Raw genomic sequence first — 18,984 nt, 5'->3', positions numbered from 1 at the left:
TTCAACCATGTTTATTCATGAATGAAATGTCAATTATTGATGTCTCATTTTGATACATCATGTAATGTGAAATGCACTTGTTGAGCGGTTGCAAATTGCTATAGCACTATGCTCCCGGACAAATGTAGATAGAAAGAGGGAGAACCTTGCTCTCACAACCGGCTAGCCGCATCCTTGAATTAGGGATGGAAATTAGATCGAGTCGAGTTGGATGCAATTTAGGTCAAACATTTGTCATTTCGAACTTAATCTATTTATTAAACTAATTAAAAATTTAGATATGAACCTGATATATTTATTAAACAGATAACCTGATTGATCAACATAACTCATTTACCAAATAGGGCAAACCAAGTTAAATGGGTTAAATAGGTTAAGAAAGTTTTTAATGAATTAAATGGATTTAAATTGCTTAAATAGATTGCGTGGATCGGGTTAAATAGGATAGAAACATGATGAGCAAGTTTTAAATGGATTAAATCTATTTTAAATCAGTTAAATAAGTTGCCTTATGATCCGATTTAATTATTAAAAAGACAAAAATCTGAGAACATAATCTATTTAATAAATAATTTTAGATAGGTTGGCACATTTATGAGCTAAATTTATTTATATCAAATCTAAAAATTATTTGCAGATCAAATTGGCAAATTGGATCATAAATTGCCATCTAATCTCAACCTAGCGGCTGACTGACGAGTGAACCTACTGCCAGCCTTTGTCAGGCCAAATCTCTGGCTGTATCTTGACTCTATATTTCTCAGTCAAGCTGTGTATAACTGTTTAACTTCCTTTTTGTTTGCACCTAATATCAGCAATCCTATTTAATTTATGAAACCAGCCTCCACTCGCCACATATTACGGTCACCATAGTTGGCCATCTAATCCCTCTTATTAATTCATTAATAATTATAAAGTTGTTCTCTGACAACTTCATATTAAAAATCAAAAAACTGGAGCATCTTTTCCTGTAGAAGCTCACTGGATTATCTTTTTTTATGAGAAGATGGGTCGTTGGGTTACGTAAAAGGGAAGTTATGGTAGGCACTTAAACTTTGTAGGTACGTGAACTGGATTTGAACGGGTGCTCTCTTTTAAAAGCATCAAATTGATGGCATGCTACTCGAAGTTTCCAGCCTTCCACCATTCCAATAATGAAGAGCCCTCCTTAGAGTGCGAGACATCAGGGAAAGAAATCCTTTGATCACAGCCATACGAATCTTCTGCTAAGTGACACAATATCTCGAGTAGAGGAACAAATCTTTGTAGGGAATTCATCATATGCATGAGATGTTTCTTCATTTGATAAATCTTTTCAAGTTTTGGTTTTCTTTAATTTTAAATAGGTAATGTCCATTCATAATCTATTGAGATTATGGAATGTTGCGATTAGGATGAGTTTAGAACAAAATCAAAAGAGAGGACAGAAATATTTAGTGATATTGATTTTAAAAAAATGAGCATGAATATTAAGTAGAACAGTCTACGTACCTAACTATTAGCCAAGTCAATTGACCAACTGATTAAAAATTCAGACGTTTCAAATCTTAGTTAATTTTTGGCCGATCTAATTTATGTAAATATTTGTATAGCTTGTTTCATTGTGGCCTGACTTAGCCTAGTTTTGATTGGATTTTAGTGAACTTTAGAATCAACCATCTTCTATCGAGAAGAGGCTGCATGGTAGAATCTTGGTAGCGTCTTCTTGAAGACAAAACTTGAATTCTTCATGCATCATTTAATTGAAAGGCTTAGCAAAACTGTTATATATTATTGTTTGTAAAGAAAATTTTCTATTATCTTAATGGAGAGCCTTGCTCATAATTACTAGTCTCTAAATTTTGCTTATGACTAGTCTCTAAATTTTATGATGTTAGTGCCTTCGACAACGGCGCTGTTCCTCATGCTTCCAAGCGTCACCAAGCACAAAGTAACCCATTTCTCGCAAGAGAGGAGTTGACGGGGAGACCTTTAGATCTTTCAGACACCGGTTTACTCTCGTGTAGACCCCAGGGACGACCCCAGTCCTAAAGAACCTTTCTCCTGAAATGTTCGAAGTACCCTTAAGCTTTTCTTAGATTGGCACCAAAACCCCCATACCTAACGTCTCTAACTATGCACTGCATGGGCCAACTTGGAGATAAGTCTTGCTTCCAAAGGTCCTTGTGGGCATTTGAAGGAATGTCGTGAGGCACGTTTGCTCCTTTTACTGGTGAAATGGCTAACACGTTACCCTACCAAGCTTCCACTTCCCATGGCTCGCTACCAGTGCCCATGAGAGGGATCGACTGGTTTCCACCCTTCATCCCACCCTTTATAAAAGGCCCCTTCCTCAACTAGAAATATCCACCACCTTTGCTCCGGAGCTTTCTTCTCTCTTTTCTTTTCCTCTTGCTCATCCTATATTTTGGGAGGGTGTGCTGCATCTACCTTTAAAATGTTGCCAAGAAGCCGAACTCTTCCATCGAGGATCCACGACAGTGTTGTAAGTTGTGAATTTATTTAACAACAAAACCAAGCTTAATTCGTGCAGTTGCCTAACTCTCTTTCAAGTCCTTGGTATTTTGCTTGCTGAGAGATGGCGTTGTTGCTCTTGTTGATGTTTTAGTCGGATGAGAATCGTGATGTAAGGGCGTATCTTCAAGTGGAGACCCAACCCAAACCCCTCAAGGACATTGAAGCCACCAGAACCGCTCAGCCAGAATATTCCAAGTTGTTTGATGATGATGGCCGTCTAAAGAGAACTGGTAAGCTTTCATGAACAGCAATATAATATATGCTCTCTTTTTCTCTCTTCAAAATTAAGCATCCGCAAGCATACAAGCGTGTCCAAGGTTTCAACCTCGTTTCTTGTTAGTCACTAGAGATGTTAACTAAAGTTTCATGGAGCTAGAATTGAAGGAACTTCATATATATTAAACTCGAGTGGTAGTTTACCGAGAAAAAAAAAAGTAGCTTCAGTTTGCAACTTGGAACTTAAAACTGTTTTAGTCATAGGTCAGGTTGCAATATTTAATAATATAGACGTGCTTGGAGCTAGCAATTCCCCTTTAATATATCAAGTTATGTATACAAGGAGAGATTTTGGGTTTGAACCTGGAAGGCGACATTTCCATTATATTTCTCCAAAATATAACTATACCATGCTATTAATTCAATCTATAGTTTTTTTGGCCAAACTTGAATCTGCACTAGAATAAATCAAATGCCAAACAAGCTCTAGTTGCAACAGTTGGACTCATATACAACTCGGAATATGCTATAAAAGAAATCCCTAAATCAGAAGATAGATCCTAGCATGATGCCCCAACTACTCACCCCTGCAAGTAAATCAAAGAAACCAAAAGGAGTACTGCGACTTAAATTAATTCCTCCTTATTATATATATATATGTTTGACTAAAAGTATCCTTGAACATATATTAATAAGTGGCAATTGGCAACTTAACTTTTGGCCTCTGGTCTGCCTACATGGTGTGCGTATAACAAGCATAAGACTGTACTCGTGCATGCATAGCAATAATTTTTCCTTGTCAAATTCCCAAAATGCTTGATTACCCTGAGATATCAGAGATGATTGGCCTTTACATTTGAACAGGTACCTTTTGGACTGCATCTTCACACATTATCACAGCCGTTATAGGATCAGGAGTCTTATCACTTGCATGGGGCGTAGGGCAGCTAGGTTGGATCGCAGGACCTGCTGTCATGATCCTCTTCGCATTTGTGATCCAATACACCTCCAATCTTCTCTCCGACTGTTATAGAACTGGCGATCCAGTCACTGGCAAGAGAAACTATACATACATGGATGCCGTCGGGGCCAACTTAGGTATGGCGTATAATGATATTGCTCCTTAATTACCAGTTGATAAGTTTATCGATTCCTTCGTCATCTTAAATAAACATACGTGACAGGGGGAGCAAAGGTTAAGATATGTGGAGCTATTCAATATGTGAACCTCTTTGGTGTGGCTAGTGGGTACACTATTGCAGCTTCGATAAGTATGATGTGAGTTCTACACTGCTTGGATTAGTGTCGTAAAAGTAAGATTTCAGGTAGATGTTTTTAAGTTTGATTGATCCATCATAAGATATTCTCCATACTGATGCCATTCTATTAGTAGCCGGCATATGATACCAAACTGATATAGCATGTCTCATATCGGTATGATATGGTGTATTTTGAGCCATCATAAAAGATATGTTGATTATGATGTGATGGGTATATGCAGGGCAATAAAGAGGTCCAATTGCTTCCATGCTAGTGGAGGGAAGGACCCATGTCACGTGTCAAGCAACATCTACATGATCATCTTTGGTATCATAGAGGTGATACTCTCTCAGATTCCGGATTTTGATCAAGTCTGGTGGCTCTCCATTGTGGCTGCTGTCATGTCCTTAACCTATTCCACTGTTGGGCTTTGCTTAGGCATTGCTAAAGTTGCAGGTATGTGTTATGACAAGAACTAGTACTTCTCGTTATTGGAAATAGATGGTTATGATTAGAGTGAAAGGTACTTCTCACTTATCCCTTCAGAATATTCCCATCCACCCAAGTGGTGGGTCACTCCTCTCACCTTCAAGACTGATAAGAGAAGTGATATGACAAGAGTATGGTATTACTTAGGCATCATGGTTCCACTCCAAAATATTCCTCCCCCCACAAAAGAGCACTAACCAGCATGAACCTTGAGGCCAACAACAACATCTTCAAAATATCACTCTTTATTTGGAGAGGCTTGGCCTCAGATGGCTGGAAACGCAACTAGCCGTTATATGTGCCACGTAGCATAGCAAATGGCACACCATGTGGCATCGCATAGCCAAACTGCAACTCAAACCAACATATATCAAGCAAAATAAGAAAAAAACTTGGGGCATCCGTGAATCATACGAAAAAAAAAAATACTCAGGCATTAATGATACTGATGTGGCAACTTATGATTCACCTAAATCCCCGTGTATCAAACTAGTATTGCACCATTTCCTTGATGGCTTGTGACAATAGAAATATTCACGGGGCTAAACAAGCATCCTCTATTATTACACATTCAAACATGTCATATATATGTCATGTGTACATGTGTATGCATATTCATGTGTGTAAATTGTATTCAGACATATATACTTATGCATCTACGAATGTATGTTGATATTCTTCCACGTATGATTGCAGTTACTATACATGATATAAACTCATTCAAGAATGGACATGTGTCCTGCATGCTTGCATTATATGCAAAAGTTAGGCTTATAATAGCATCGAGTATGTGATGTAATAAAACTACGTTCATGGTTGGCTTGCAGAGAATGGAAGTATCCGTGGTAATCTTATGGGTATCAACATAGGGACGGTGACCAAAGCGGGAACTGTAACTGCCACCCAAAAGGTATGGAGAAACCTGCAAGCACTTGGAGATATTGCCTTTGCTTACTCCTTCTCTATGATCCTCATCGAAATCCAGGTACTTTTCTAGAATTATTAGGTTTCTAATAGCTACGACTGCTATCTTTTTAGTTATGTTTTAAACATTTGACCTTGTGCAGGATACACTTAAATCACCACCAGCTGAGAACAAAACAATGAAGAAAGCCACCCTAGTGAGCATCGCTGTCACCACCATATTCTATCTCCTGTGTGGGTGCATGGGCTATGCTGCCTTTGGAGATGACGTACCTGGCAATCTGCTCACTGGTTTTGGATTCTACAACCCCTATTGGCTTCTTGATATTGCTAACCTCGCAATTGTTGTCCACCTTGTTGGAGCTTATCAGGTATTGCATCACGAGCCTTCACCAACTAGCTCTGAGTAGTGCATGCTGAATGCACGCGATGACGCTTTCATTTTAGCCTAGAAGTAGTCAAGATTAAACAAACGAAGTCATGAAAACTTCCTCTTGCCAATAATATACTTCCTAGGGCGAAGACTTCAACTACAACTAAGCTAGCTGCAGAATCCCTCATGTGAGAACCAATTATCCCTAATTTAGCTTTGTTTGCCCACACTTGTATGTCAGAATTTAAGAAGCCAACTGATAATCCATATCTTAAATTATAAGGACTCCATGTCAATAACACGGTGGGATGTTTCATGCGGGAGCATTGAGAGGTTTTATCTCCGGTGGGTAAATCTTCCGTCAATCATTTATTCTACTAATACGAACTAATTAAACACTGCACTCCAAGGAGTGCAGTGCGTCTGCAAGACAAAGTGCCATAGTTTTTTTTTTTTTTTTTTTTTTTTTTTTCCGCTTAGGAAAAGGGAAGAGGGGGTCAGGAGAACCTGCGTAGCAACCCCCACTGCCCCCCTCCCCCCCACTGGAGAATGTTTGGTGCGGGTAGACAAATTTTACTCATACCCTTTCCTATCCGTGGAAACCCACGTGTGAGTACGTTACACCAGCATCAAATCAGGTGGAGAGCATCCAGTCCCCACGTTTAACCGACGTCCGCGCATTTTGAATTTAGGCTATTCCGGTGGAAACGAAGCTCCGTTCCCATCGTGCTACCACCGTGGTACAAAGTGCCATAGTTTAGTTTGCATGAAATGACTGTGAAGGCTCCGGCCATTTCTTCTGATGTTTCCTGCGATTGTTTCTAGTTTTTCGAATAGCTAAGAGTAACCGAACACCCCTGCAACAAATATAGGTATTCTGCCAGCCTCTGTTCGCCTTCGTGGAGAAGTGGAGCGCACAGCGATGGGACAAGAGCGAGTTCATCACCCACGAGTATGAGGCCCACCTCCCCTTGGTGGGCTCCTCCTACAAGCTCAATCTCTTCCGGCTGGTCTGGCGGACGATCTTCGTGGTGGTGACCACCCTCATCTCCATGCTCATGCCTTTCTTCAACGACGTCGTCGGCATCCTCGGCGCTATCGGCTTCTGGCCCCTCACCGTCTACTTCCCCGTCGAGATGTATATCGTGCAGAAGAAAATCCGGCGGTGGAGTGCGCGGTGGGTGGGCCTCCGGCTGCTCAGCTTCACGTGCTTGGTCGTGTCCCTCGCGGCCGCCTGTGGGTCGGTGGCCGGAGTCGTCCTTGACCTCAAGTCCTACAGGCCTTTCAAGTCCACCTACTGATCGTGAGTCTGCCGTGAAGTCTGGATAGGTCTAGGATTACTGCCTTTGCTGCCGGTTTGAAGCATATGATGTAAGAAACTGGGCTCAGATGTCTCTTTCAACATCCGCCAATGTATGAGAATAAGAAACATCTCTTCTCACACTGTCTTAGCAGGGTGCCTTGATCATCTTATGCTCGTCGGAATTTGCGAAGTAGAGAATGGAAGAGAAAATTGGAGGAATCAACAAGATTACGAGAGAAGTTGGAACTAGACGACATGGGGAAGCTCGATCAATTTGGTTCTTTGGTCGAACAGATCCCTTTGGTCCCAACATCAGTAAAGCCAGAGAATAGACCAAAATAAAACTCGCTGACAGTGTAATAAGCACAATGATCTATAGGCAGACATGATGGATGATACGTTGAAAATTGTCCTGAATTTTTGTTTTTTCTCCATTTTCACAATCCATAAGAGCAGCTGCAGGGAAGAAGTCATAGGATTTCACTCAAACCAAACTTGCACACATCTCATTACACAGAAAAGATGAGGTAAAAAGAGTATACAGATTGGCGGACCACTTCACTGAAAAAGAACAAATGCAATCATCATACATTAAATAAACCTAAATATATGACCAGCATCCCTGTCTGCTGGGAGGGAAGTCTGAAGATGTACGAAAATAAAGAAAGCAACCAAACGGCATAGAAAGTAGAGATACCCCGTTTCTTTAATATGCCTTCTTCCCTATTTGGCCTTCTTGGCCTTCAGATCAGCACCTGCTGCTTTAACAGCCGACTTTGCCAGACTAGTTGATTTAAGGGCACTCTTTGGGTTAAGAGCTTTACGTATCTTGAAGACAGCCCATGCAGTTCCGATAGCATGTCCTGCAGCATCAAGGCCTTCGTTTGTGATCTCAGCTGCTTGCTCACCATACCTGCAAGAATGACCAACATGTTTCTAATGCTGCTCTCGATTATTTCAAGGAAAGAACTCCATTTATATATTTATGGTTTCAAAAGGACCAGTTTCTTTTTCTTCTTTTCTTTTCTTTTTTTTTTTTGGGGGGGGGGGGGGGGGGGGGGGGGGAGGAGAAATCAAATGATAGGTCAAAACTAAACTCATGATTATCAGGAAACTCGATCGAGTCATCAAGGAGCACTTGAGATATCAAGGTTAAACGAAAAAGATCAAATTTAGTTCCGAAATGTCAAAAACGATGATTTTGGATGGAGTACAAAATCTTGATTTCTTTATTTAATAGAAAAAATCTGTTAATTTTTCTTCTTTTGGCAATGAAATATCTCCTAAAGACAAATTTCTGAATCACTAGTTATTTAATTTGAAAACCTCCAAGTACAGCTTATTGAGGGCAAGCTGAAATGGCACACGATCTGAACTGTCTATCAGCCTTTCTAATTAATTAAATATTTCCTTGATGTGTCATGAACTCCCTAAAAAGCCATAATATCTAAAAGAACATGACTTCCAGAATGATACATGGTGGAAAGTACGGATTTTTTAACACCAGGTGCCATCATTGGAAGAACACTAAATCATAACTCCCCTATGCACATGTAAAAAGCAAAAATAGATGAACATCTAACTCAATTTACCTGTGTGATACAACTCCCGTTGTTACAACTGATGATGTTTGCAAGACATTTTTACCAGCTGCTTCAACAGCATCACAAATCTTCTCTGTTCACATGCAGAAAACAATCGACCAGTAATGTTAGACAGCTGCTAGGAAGCTACAACATCATTCCAAAGAAAACAACTCTTGGTGCAAAAAGGTAAAAAACACAAACTCTATACAATTCTCAGAACTAACATGCCAAAAAAGGATCGAAGGGGCATTACTTTCGTTTCAAATCAAAGAGAGACTACGATGACCATGCATAGTAACAGTTCTCTTTCAGCAAAACTTTAGGATAAAATATCCACTTGCCCAACAGCAGGGGCTCGTAGGAAAACTAATCGAACATAAGCTAGAATATAAACAAAAGGAAAAGAAAAGAACTTTGACAGAAAACTAGAATGGGCAGGAAAATTGAACATCATAGTACCCACTTTTGTCTTGTGGTCTCATGCTTTCCCAACTCTTTTATTTGGATATGACACCTCCACACTCAGTTTTTTGCCTTATAATCTCCCAAGCCCAGCCCTCCTTCAACCAACAGCCCAAAACACACACACTCACACACAAAAAAAAAAAATGGAATTATTATTACAAGAAAATGGATGTCTGATTTCTCTGGGTCATCGATTTAAGCAAGCCCAATCTAAAGTAAATTCCTATCGAATTTACAGTTGTTATACATTTTCTTGTACAATCAATTTCAGATCTTTACTCCAAAGCATCTCTCTCTTAATCTAGCACTCAACTCTATTCTAATCTCACAAATCAACACAGTAATCAACATTAAGTAATCAACAATGTAACAGTCATCCACCATGGGCTCATCAAGTCCAATGAAATAAGAGCCTAAAATCAGCCTTTCAAGAAGGACTGCTAAAGCTACAAGCTCCAAAAAATAAGAGCTTAAACTTGGACTTTGCTTCAGGCTAGAATAACAATAATCTTGAAGGAGCACTTGACCCCATTACCATCCCTATTATTATAAACATACTCAATCAAGGTATTGTATGTCAATGATGCTTCTATTACTTTCATATAAACTAAAATTCATGCTTCTGCACATCAAAGAAACACATTCAGGTGCACTTCTTTCTTTTAGAATCAACTTTAGTATTAGGAAGTTGCACTTGTGGCTCTATACCACAATACATGCTGCACTCTCAAACTGCACCTTGTGTCTTAAAATTGTTTCATTCCGCTCATATGACATAGACTCAGACCAACCACTGAAATGCTATATAGTACCTTATATCACCCAAAATGTTGGCTCTCTCTACTGGTATTGCATCATGTAATCACGCAGAACCTACTCTCATCCTTATTTCAAATAAGAAATTCCCACTTCAACTATCATATCCTGTCAATTCAACACATTCACAATTAACAAACTTAGACAATAGCTTTTCCCCGTTTCTTCACTAGTCTTCTTTGCCACTGTCCACCCTTTTCAAAGAATAAATGTCAGCATTGCACATAGGTAACACGTAACGCAATAGTTGTCTTGTTTGCTAGATCAACTAATCCTTTCTTGTCTTATGACTTTATTATACTTCAAGGCAAAATATTTCATCGTGAGTCACTTTTTGGTTATTGACACCCCACTATCAAGTGGAACTATGTATTTTTCACACACATTCTCTAGCTTCTTATGTTTTTTTTTGACATTATAGTTGCATAGCATTAAGCTTCATTTTTGCCAAAGTTCTTTTTTTTTCTAGAAGGATGTGTCTTGCACAAGAAACACCACTACCCTAACTTCAGTATTCCCATGGGACCAGGTCATCATAGTTTTCCCATGGAATGGGATGCGCTGCATCCTAACACTTGAAATGGTGGATATCTCATCCCGTCCTTGGTTTGTGTCCCATTCTATCGTGTCCCGATACTTGGGACGGTGCCTCATCCCAACACTTGGGATGGTGGAATGTCTCTACCATCCCACTGGGACTCAAATCCTAAAGTATTTCACCATCACCTAATACTACAAAATCTGATGCCTTCATAACCAACATCGGATCCAACCATGGCATGTCACTATAGGACCAGGTGACAACTTGAGATGATTTCAAATTATAACGATCAACTAGAAGAAACTCTACAAGACAAATAAGATGCTTGAGAAAAAAAAACTCAAGTTTTAGATCAAATTCATGTTTCAAATTATGTGCTCCAAAAGGAACCAGCATTTTCATGGGAAAGGAATGAGGCCTAAGTGCATATTAACCTACAATAAGGCCGCTACATGACTTGATTAAACTTATATGCCAAACAGCCTAAGTCCAGCTGGTCAGCATCCCTCTCAACTCAGGACAGGTCCAGGATTTGAGCCCCAGTGGCAGCATAAGCACCATATTCAAAATTTAAAAGGAGGAGAAGAAGGTGTAGGAGAAGCAGAAACGGAAACAGATATGGATAGTTTGTCATGGGGCACTTCCTTATAGATGAACATTGAATATATTATTTGTTCAGCATTTGGTGCTCAAGTTTCAATATTGGAGAAATGACATTTTTAAGGTCTCTAAGAACAATGTTTTTATCAAAACATGTTAATTTTGGGATTTTCCTAATTTTGATGATGAAAGATCAGATGATAGTCTTAAAACCTGCCTCTGGACTACTGTATGTCAATTAAGCTTGTGGCAATACAATCTCTTTTTTAGATATCAATGTTACTAACTTTATCAAATCTGCCGAGTTTCTCTGCCTAGCTATTTCCTATTATAACAGAGCCAAAGTCTTGGACCTAGATGCATGAGCTAGAACCTACAAGGTAGGTGCTAGTCTCCTGGCCTGCCAACCAGCATTCTGGGTGGCAGGCCCTTGCTTTCCCAAAATTCCTTGCAAATCCTAATTATTGATATTTTGATACACAATACTTAAAACATTCTTGAACTTTGACAAATCATATATTAACCCAAAAAAAAAAAAGACTCCAGGTGTTATATGGCTTGCTGAATAAGATTGGGCAACTTATATTATGCTCATCTAAAATAAAACTCGGCTTATATTTTTGGTTTGTTTTAGAATCAGGGCACCAGTGAGAAAGATATTTTACATCTCTGAAAGTAGTGTATGAATATTACAACACTAAATTCAATCCTCCAACTTGGAGGGGCGAAAATTTATATGAATGTAATCTAAGATACTAGTGAAGAAGAGTAAGTGACAACATACCAAATCCATCAAGAGAAGCAAGGACAATTTCCCCCGGCAAAAGACTAAAGAACTTCTTGCCTGCTTTTGAATTCACAACAGAGCTTGTGAAAAACCCAGAGACCTTCACAACACCAGATAGAACTCCAGATGCCACTTTCGCTGACATCTTTGTGACCCTCTTTACCCTGTGAAAAGATCAGCATGTAATTAAATAAACAACTAGGACGAAAGCACATAATTTCCAATATTCTAAGCAGGATTTAAATCAGATATTCTATTAACACAAAATTGAAAATGGTTGGGAAAAAGAGAAGGAAAAGGATCCAAAAATAATGAAATGAGGAAATTGTCTTCCATGCAAGAATTATTTCAGTTGTTCATTGCCCATTTCCAAAAACATCTTCTGATGATAAGCCAAAAATATATGACCAATTTTCACTCTATTGACATCGAGGTAAGTAATTGGATCGTCAGTTTAGGGCAGTGAGGTATTGTACTAATACTAGGTTATGCAATTGAATTCGTTTACATAAACAAAACCAACAACTAACATAAATCACAAGATCACACAAAGACAACAACCGAGACCTACGTTCTTGGACATGCATGTCCAGCTCCAAAATCTATATCAAATACATATTCAAGTTAGATGGGTGTCAGGTACTTGAACACTTAATGAAATTTTTTGATAGCCACTTTCAAAGATTGCTAGAGAGTTGAACTCTCTTCCAACAACGCGTCAATTGAACTTTTCTACAAGTTTGATCCTCTAACTGATACTAAGAGTCAGTAACTGTTCTTTTTAAAGATTTGTTAAGGACATAGGTATTGAAACAACCTTGTAAAAAATTTTATGCTAATATTCTTAAGTTAATTAGAAAGTTTGAAGGACAAACATGTATATTGAGAGATCTTAACGACAATATATTTCTAATATTTTCTTTTTAATGATTAAATAGAAAATATTTAAAGATCAAATATATAATTAATTAAATTTATATGTTATCCAATGTATCCTTGTGTTTCTTTTTTCTTCTCTTGCCGAGGATACTTGAATACGTATCTCCGTGTGCAACATAAAAAAAACTTTGAAACAGAAAATCCGGAGTGTCCATTGAATCCAACTGAAAATATAACGTTGAGAGAGTAAAAATCAAACCTTTTTATCCTCTTCAGAGCATCCTTGCTGACCTCGATCTGCTTCGAGCCCGGCTCCATCCTCCTCTTTAGCAGATCCTCCCCCCATTTGAGCCGATCCACCGTCACATCCCCGCACCACAAGATCCCCCTTATGAGCTGCCCCGATCCTTTTGCGATCACCTTCGCCACCGACCCACCGTAATCCTCAACATTCGGTGCCAGCGTCGTCCAGTACGCCGCCGATCTCTCCTCCAACATGTCCTTCTTCGGCCCCATCACCTCCCCCGGCGTGACCTCCTTCGCCACCGACCCATCCAGCACCTCCGATTTCGCCTTCCCCTCCACCTTATGGACCGAGAAGCTACTATAGCTCTCAAGAATCCGATCCAACTCCTTCAGCAACCCCTCCTGCCCCTTGGAGGCGAAGGTGAGGCCATAGTTGAGAAGATCCTCGGAGCCACCGTCGTCTGCCGCCGCCTCCGCGGCAGCGCCCTTGGGGACGTGGAGGGAGAAGAAGTAGTGGGAGTCGTCGAGCTTGACGGCGGCCTCGTCGCGGGCGAGGGGCCACTGGACGAGGTCGTCGCCGATGCGGGCGAGAACGGCGACGGTGTTCTCTCCCTGGCGGATGCGGACGACGGTGAATTCGCCGGCGCCGAGCTCGACGCTGCACTGCTTGTCGATGAGGTGGAGGATGGCTCCGGGGATCCGAAGAAGCGTTTCTTCCACCGGGGGCGGGAGGAAGGGGGCTGCGGCGGGGTTCTTGGGGTCCTCGTCGTCGGCATCGGGGAAGAGGTTGTCGACGAGGTCCTTCATCTCGGTGGAAGGATATAAGGAGGAGGAGGGATTGGCGTTGGGATTACGAGGAGGAGGAGGAGAATCGTCGAGGGAGGGATAGAGAGGGGAGCGGGAGGGATTGTTGGGGTGGGACAGGAAAGCGGAGCCGGACTCGGGGTTGGACTCTAGAACTTGGGGGTAGAGGGATTTGGAGTCGCGGAAATTTGAAGAGGCGGGCTCTTGGGATGCCATGGCCGTTTCGAGAGAGAGAGAGAGATTTAGGAGTTGGATAGATTTTTTTTTGCTTAAGCAGTTGGAGAGTGGATATATACCGACGGGAGGAAGCTTTCTTTGAAGCGAAGAGAAGGGCAAGAGAGGGGCCGCGTGAATTACGTGTCCAGCGAAAGGATTCCTCTAAGCGGCTCTGCCGCCATTCTCACCGCTTCGGTTCTCCTGCGCCCGTTTCTTTTCTCTTTTTTTTGGGTCCGGAAGGTTGCCCTTTCTGGAAGGAGAAGGTACAGGGACCCAAATAGGGACTCCACTCGGAATACTGAAGCTGGGTCAAAAGGACAGGAGGCCGCTGGGAGAGGAGCGAGTCGGTGGGTGTATCCTGACGGTTGGTTTACATATCTTATTCGGTGCTGGTTTTATCTTTTTATTATTCCAAAATGAGATGTGGATAGCGCGATATGTCTTGGTCTATGTATTTTATTGTTTTTGGACTCTTCTGCGTAACTCCAAACCTCCAGGTGCAATGACCATGTAACCATCATTAGTCGTCGCTGTACCATGCGATCTCGGCCGTTAAAATCAATTATCATCCATAGAAGAGCGCACACACTGTACATCATGCGATCTTTACCGTTAAGATTTCCCATCACTGCTTTGAATTAGATACTTTTGAAAATAAAGTAGATCCAAATAGATAAAAAAAATTGATTTGTGTTACGAAAAGCCTTTGTTTAGCAACATTGATTATGCTATATTATAGGGGGGAAATTAAATACCCATGAATTATCTACTTCTCGACGAAGACATCTCTTGTATGCAATGATAATTTTAGGGTATTTTGGAACCATAACATCAATAATTTTGTTGAAGCCATTAACAGCGTAGCATTTTTATCTTTTCAATTATATTATAATAAAATATTATATTTACTCTTATTATTGTTGTTGCTGCTAAGTGCTAATGACGTTGTTTTGAACAAACTCACACATTTTTGGGAGCAAAAAAATGACTCCTAAGAATAGAAGATGGCCTCACTCTTTGGCTCCATTTTTTTCAATCTTGATAGATACTCACAATGATACAGTAGATAGACTGGATTAAATTTACTCAAGTCATTGAGTTATCTAAACATCCTTTCCATAATTTTTGTTCATTGTATATGCAGCAAAGATATACATGTGTAATTTTGACCAAGCATCATGTTTAACATTGTTAATTTTTTCTATCTTGATGGGTCAGGCTAAGTTGGTTTATCTACAACGGCATTGGAGATGGGTTGGATGAAATTGACTCACACTATCAAATTATCTAAACATTCCCTTCGTATATATATTCACCATGGATGCGGCAAAGATATACATATGTAATTTTGATTAAGCATCAAGTTCACCATTATTAGCCTATGTTATTGATTTTTCTTTGGCATGTTGGATCTTTTGATTAATTACAAAAATATTCCTTAATCTTTTGGATCAATTTAAGTGAAAGAAAAAGATATTTCTATGACTTGGTGATATATAAAACCATCGCTTCTCCATCCATATGTATTCTGTTCCTAGCGTATGTAACAAAAAGTAGAGATTATAATACAAATTAATATGAGAAAATGAGGTTTATGCATAAATACCTCCTATTTTTTCCTATTCGGAATATAAAAAAATAAAAAAAAAATACTAAAAAAATTCTTTCTCCTCTTAGCCACTTCTGATTTTATTTTTGCACTTTTATTCAGTATATTTTATTTTATTTTTCTCATTTTATCTTTTGCTGGATCTGAAAGTCCAATCGGATTCGTTTTGGTTTCTTCCGAGACACACCGAAGAAGAACCTTTTGGGTCATCGTATTTTTGAGGAGGATTGTCGGAAGATCCGTACATGGGGGCAAATACTTCTTTGGGACAGCGTCTACGCGCTTCGACCTGTCTTCAATCATGCTATTTCCTCTTACTTTTATTTTAAATTTAATATTAGTAGATTTGTAGTATTTACAATTTATGATTAAAATTTATTAAATGAATAGATTGTTTTGTGCTAGAATAGATTTCTTTTGTGCTAAAATAGATTTATTTTAATACCGAATAATATATATATATATTATTTCTTTTAAGATTTTCTATTAATTGTAATTATAGATTTATTTGCTTATTTAAATGATATATTGCTAACAATTCAAAGAAGTGTTTGTTTATTTTTTGTTAGTAATATATAATTTATTAAATTCTTGATTACAATTGTGACATATTAGATTTTAATTACAATAATCATTTTGCTAGCACAAAATTAAGAATCAGTTATTCTAAAATGGTAATAATTTGCTTAACCTCCAAGAGATTTATTATACCTCTATTTGCACTCCACAAGGAGTAATTTCCAGATCCCATTCAAACAAAAAATTTAAAAATTGGTTAATACATAATAACTAATTTATTAAATTGACAAATTAGATCTCAATTGCAATAATTGTTTTGCTAGCACAAAATTAGTAATCAATTATTCTAATAAGATAATAAATCATTCTAATATATAATTTATTGAATTGACATATTAGATCTCAATTACAATAATTATTTTGCTAGCACAAAATTAGTAATCAATTATTCTAATAAGGTAATAAATCATTCTAATATATAATTCATTGAATTAACATATTAGATCTCAATTACAATAATTGTTTTGCTAGCACAAAATTAGTAATCAATTATTCTAATAAGGTAATAAATCATTCTAATATATAATTCATTGAATTGATATATTAAATCTCAATTACAATAATTGTTTTACTAGCACAAAATTAGTAATCAATTATTCTAATAAGATAATAAATCATTCTAATATATAATTTATTGAATTGACATATTATATTTCAATTATAATAATTGTTTTGCTAGCACAAAATTAGTAATCAATTATTTTAATAAGATAATAAATATTCTAATATATGATTTATTGAATTGATATATTAGATCTCAATTACAATAATTATTTTGCTAGCATAAAATTAGTAATCAATTATTCTAATAAGGTAATAAATTATTCTAATATATAATTTATTGAATTGACATATTAGATCTCAATTATAATAATTGTTTTGCTAACACTAAATTAGTAATCAATTATTACTAATTCAAAAAATTCAAACAAAAAATTTGAAAATTGGTTAATCCATAATAATAATTTTAAGTTTGCAGTTAGGTTTTTCTAAAAATTGAATTTGTGTGATTTCTAGTGATTATATCCACTAACTAATAATGTCAAAAAAAAATTTGTCAAAAGGCATACGTGCCTAAGAAAGGCTGGTACTCAAGTGAGCTTAGTGCTCCACAACCGATTTGGAGTTGATGTGGCTATTATTTTTTGAATATATCAAGTAGACATTCAAAATTCAATACAAATTTTAGTGCAATCTTTTGACATAAACTTTTTGCCTTCATTCAGATTTCTATCTCTTTTCTATAACCTTAAACCTATAGCTTCTAACACTAGTGATCACCTTAGTGCCAAACCTGAAAATTTTGATAGCCATAACTTTAGGAGGTGGCAGAATCAAATGCGGTTCTAGCTCACCACATTAGGATTGATCTCAGCCATAGGTGAGAGCACTACTGAAGTTGATAACGGGTCCAACCCGATTACTTCACGATTTGCTACTCGCCAAAATCCAAAACGGAGTTCATCCTCCTCCCACACTAAACCTTCTGCCTCCACCAGCACACCCTCTAGGATACCTGATGAGATAGACTATCATTGCATCCATAAAATTGCCCTTTCTGAGATGTTGTATGACATTTATTACACAGCCAATAGTGTTAAAGAACTCTAGGACACCCTAGATAGAAAATATGGTCTTGATAATGCCAGGGTAAAGAGGTTCAAGGCCTCCAACTTCAATAACTTTAGGATAGTGAACTCAAAGCCTATGAATGACCAAATCCATGATTTTGAAATTCTGATCCACTAGCTTAGGGTTAATAGAACCAATTTGGATAAATTATTTCAAGTAGCCTATCTGATAGATAAACTACTTAATTCCTGGTCTGATTTTGCTAAGATTCTGAGCCATACCTGAGAAGGTCTCACCCTAACCCAAGTTTTGAACTCTATTAGAATTGAAGAGCGGCATAGGCTCAGGAGTAAAACCTCTACTGGACACAAAAATGATGCTTATAATGTAGAGGCCCTACCGAAGAACCAGCCCTTCAAAGATAAGCATTACAGAAAGAAATCCTACAACCCTAGAAATCCTAACCACTACAATGGAAAACCTATCCAATCCCAGGAGCAGAAGAAGAAGAAAGAGGAAGGTAGTGTTCATTTCTATTATGTGTGTGGTCGGACCAATCATTTGTCTCCCCAGTACTTTTATAAGAAGATTGCATCTCTTTAATCCAAGAAGAAAGGTCCACACACAAGTAGTGCTCAAGTCAACATGGTGACTTCCGGCGCTGGCTCCTCTGAGACTGCTTTCAGGTTTGTTTCCTTCACTTCTGAAGTTAACATGACTTTGCAAGCACTTGATTGGTGGATTGATACCGGAGCTGGTATTCATATTTGTTCGAATCGCTCCTGATTTTCTTCTTATCAGGTCTCAAGTGGGGAATTGTGATCATGGCAAACAGCTCGGAGGCGCGTATGTTAGGAGTGGAACATGTAGACTTAAAGCTTACTTCTGAAAAAGTCCTATCCCTGCACGGCGTCCAACAAGTTTCGGTCATGAGGAGAAAGCTAATTAGTGGTTCCTTGCTTATCCAGCAAGGCTTTCGTCTTGTTTTTGAGTCCAATAAAGTTGTAATTTCTCATGGTGTAATATTTATTGGAAAAGGATTCCCAAGTGAAGGATTGTTTAAGTTGAATGTAATAGTTCCTTCAATAAATGAAAGTTCTTTGATCATGAATATAGAACCTCCTTCTATTTGGCATGGTAGATTAGGTCATGTAAATTATAATACAATTAAGCAACTTATGAACCTAAACTTAATACCAAAA

At 38.3% G+C, this 18,984-nt stretch overlaps 2 protein-coding genes across 3 annotated transcripts; one reads left to right on the top strand and one right to left on the bottom strand.

The window, feature by feature from the left end:
* The first annotated feature begins 2,270 nt into the window (after positions 1–2,270).
* LOC103706181 (amino acid permease 4-like) lies at positions 2,271–7,516 on the top strand. Of its 2 annotated transcripts, XR_003385509.4 has the most exons (9): positions 2,325–2,485; positions 2,609–2,747; positions 3,598–3,831; positions 3,918–4,011; positions 4,235–4,449; positions 5,310–5,467; positions 5,550–5,777; positions 6,652–7,150; positions 7,235–7,516. XR_003385509.4 is itself a non-coding variant. In XM_008790219.6 (8 exons), exons 1-8 carry the CDS (start codon positions 2,438–2,440, stop codon positions 7,078–7,080), a joined length of 1,545 nt encoding a protein of 514 aa, XP_008788441.3. In that variant the 5' UTR covers positions 2,271–2,437; the 3' UTR covers positions 7,081–7,220. The 2 variants fall into 2 exon arrangements, 1 of the variants encoding a protein (XP_008788441.3); XM_008790219.6 differs by lacking the exon at positions 7,235–7,516 and having other exon boundaries at positions 2,271–2,485; positions 6,652–7,220.
* Positions 7,517–7,560: 44 nt separating this feature from the next.
* LOC103706182 (protein EARLY-RESPONSIVE TO DEHYDRATION 7, chloroplastic-like) lies at positions 7,561–14,307 on the bottom strand. Its single transcript, XM_008790220.6, has 4 exons — positions 13,016–14,307; positions 11,875–12,041; positions 8,675–8,759; positions 7,561–7,995 (listed from the first exon to the last, which is right to left on the bottom strand). Exons 1-4 carry the CDS (start codon positions 14,020–14,022, stop codon positions 7,806–7,808), a joined length of 1,449 nt encoding a protein of 482 aa, XP_008788442.4. The 5' UTR covers positions 14,023–14,307; the 3' UTR covers positions 7,561–7,805.
* Between the last annotated feature and the right edge of the window lie 4,677 nt (positions 14,308–18,984).

Source organism: Phoenix dactylifera, chromosome 3, assembly GCF_051530095.1.
Source record: "Phoenix dactylifera cultivar Ajwa chromosome 3, Ajwa_hap1_PhDact_Kaust_v1.1, whole genome shotgun sequence".
Taxonomy (NCBI): Eukaryota; Viridiplantae; Streptophyta; class Magnoliopsida; order Arecales; family Arecaceae; genus Phoenix; species Phoenix dactylifera.
Note: the sequence above shows the minus strand (reverse complement) of the source record. Positions and strands in the feature narration are given on the sequence as shown.

Bases quoted from the DNA above. Each gene is read 5' to 3' on its own strand.
- LOC103706182 (XM_008790220.6), bottom strand. From the start codon at position 14,022: ATGGCATCCCAAGAGCCCGCCTCTTCAAATTTCCGCGACTCCAAATCC. The intron at 8,760-11,874 runs GTATGTTGTCAC...GCATGTGAACAG, and splicing joins TGCTTCTCTTGATGGATTTG to AGAAGATTTGTGATGCTGTT. The intron at 7,996-8,674 runs GTAAATTGAGTT...TCATTCTTGCAG, and splicing joins ACGGGAGTTGTATCACACAG to GTATGGTGAGCAAGCAGCTG.
- LOC103706181 (XM_008790219.6), top strand. From the start codon at position 2,438: ATGTTGCCAAGAAGCCGAACTCTTCCATCGAGGATCCACGACAGTGTT. The intron at 2,486-2,608 runs GTAAGTTGTGAA...TTGATGTTTTAG, and splicing joins CGAGGATCCACGACAGTGTT to TCGGATGAGAATCGTGATGT. The intron at 5,468-5,549 runs GTACTTTTCTAG...GACCTTGTGCAG, and splicing joins TGATCCTCATCGAAATCCAG to GATACACTTAAATCACCACC.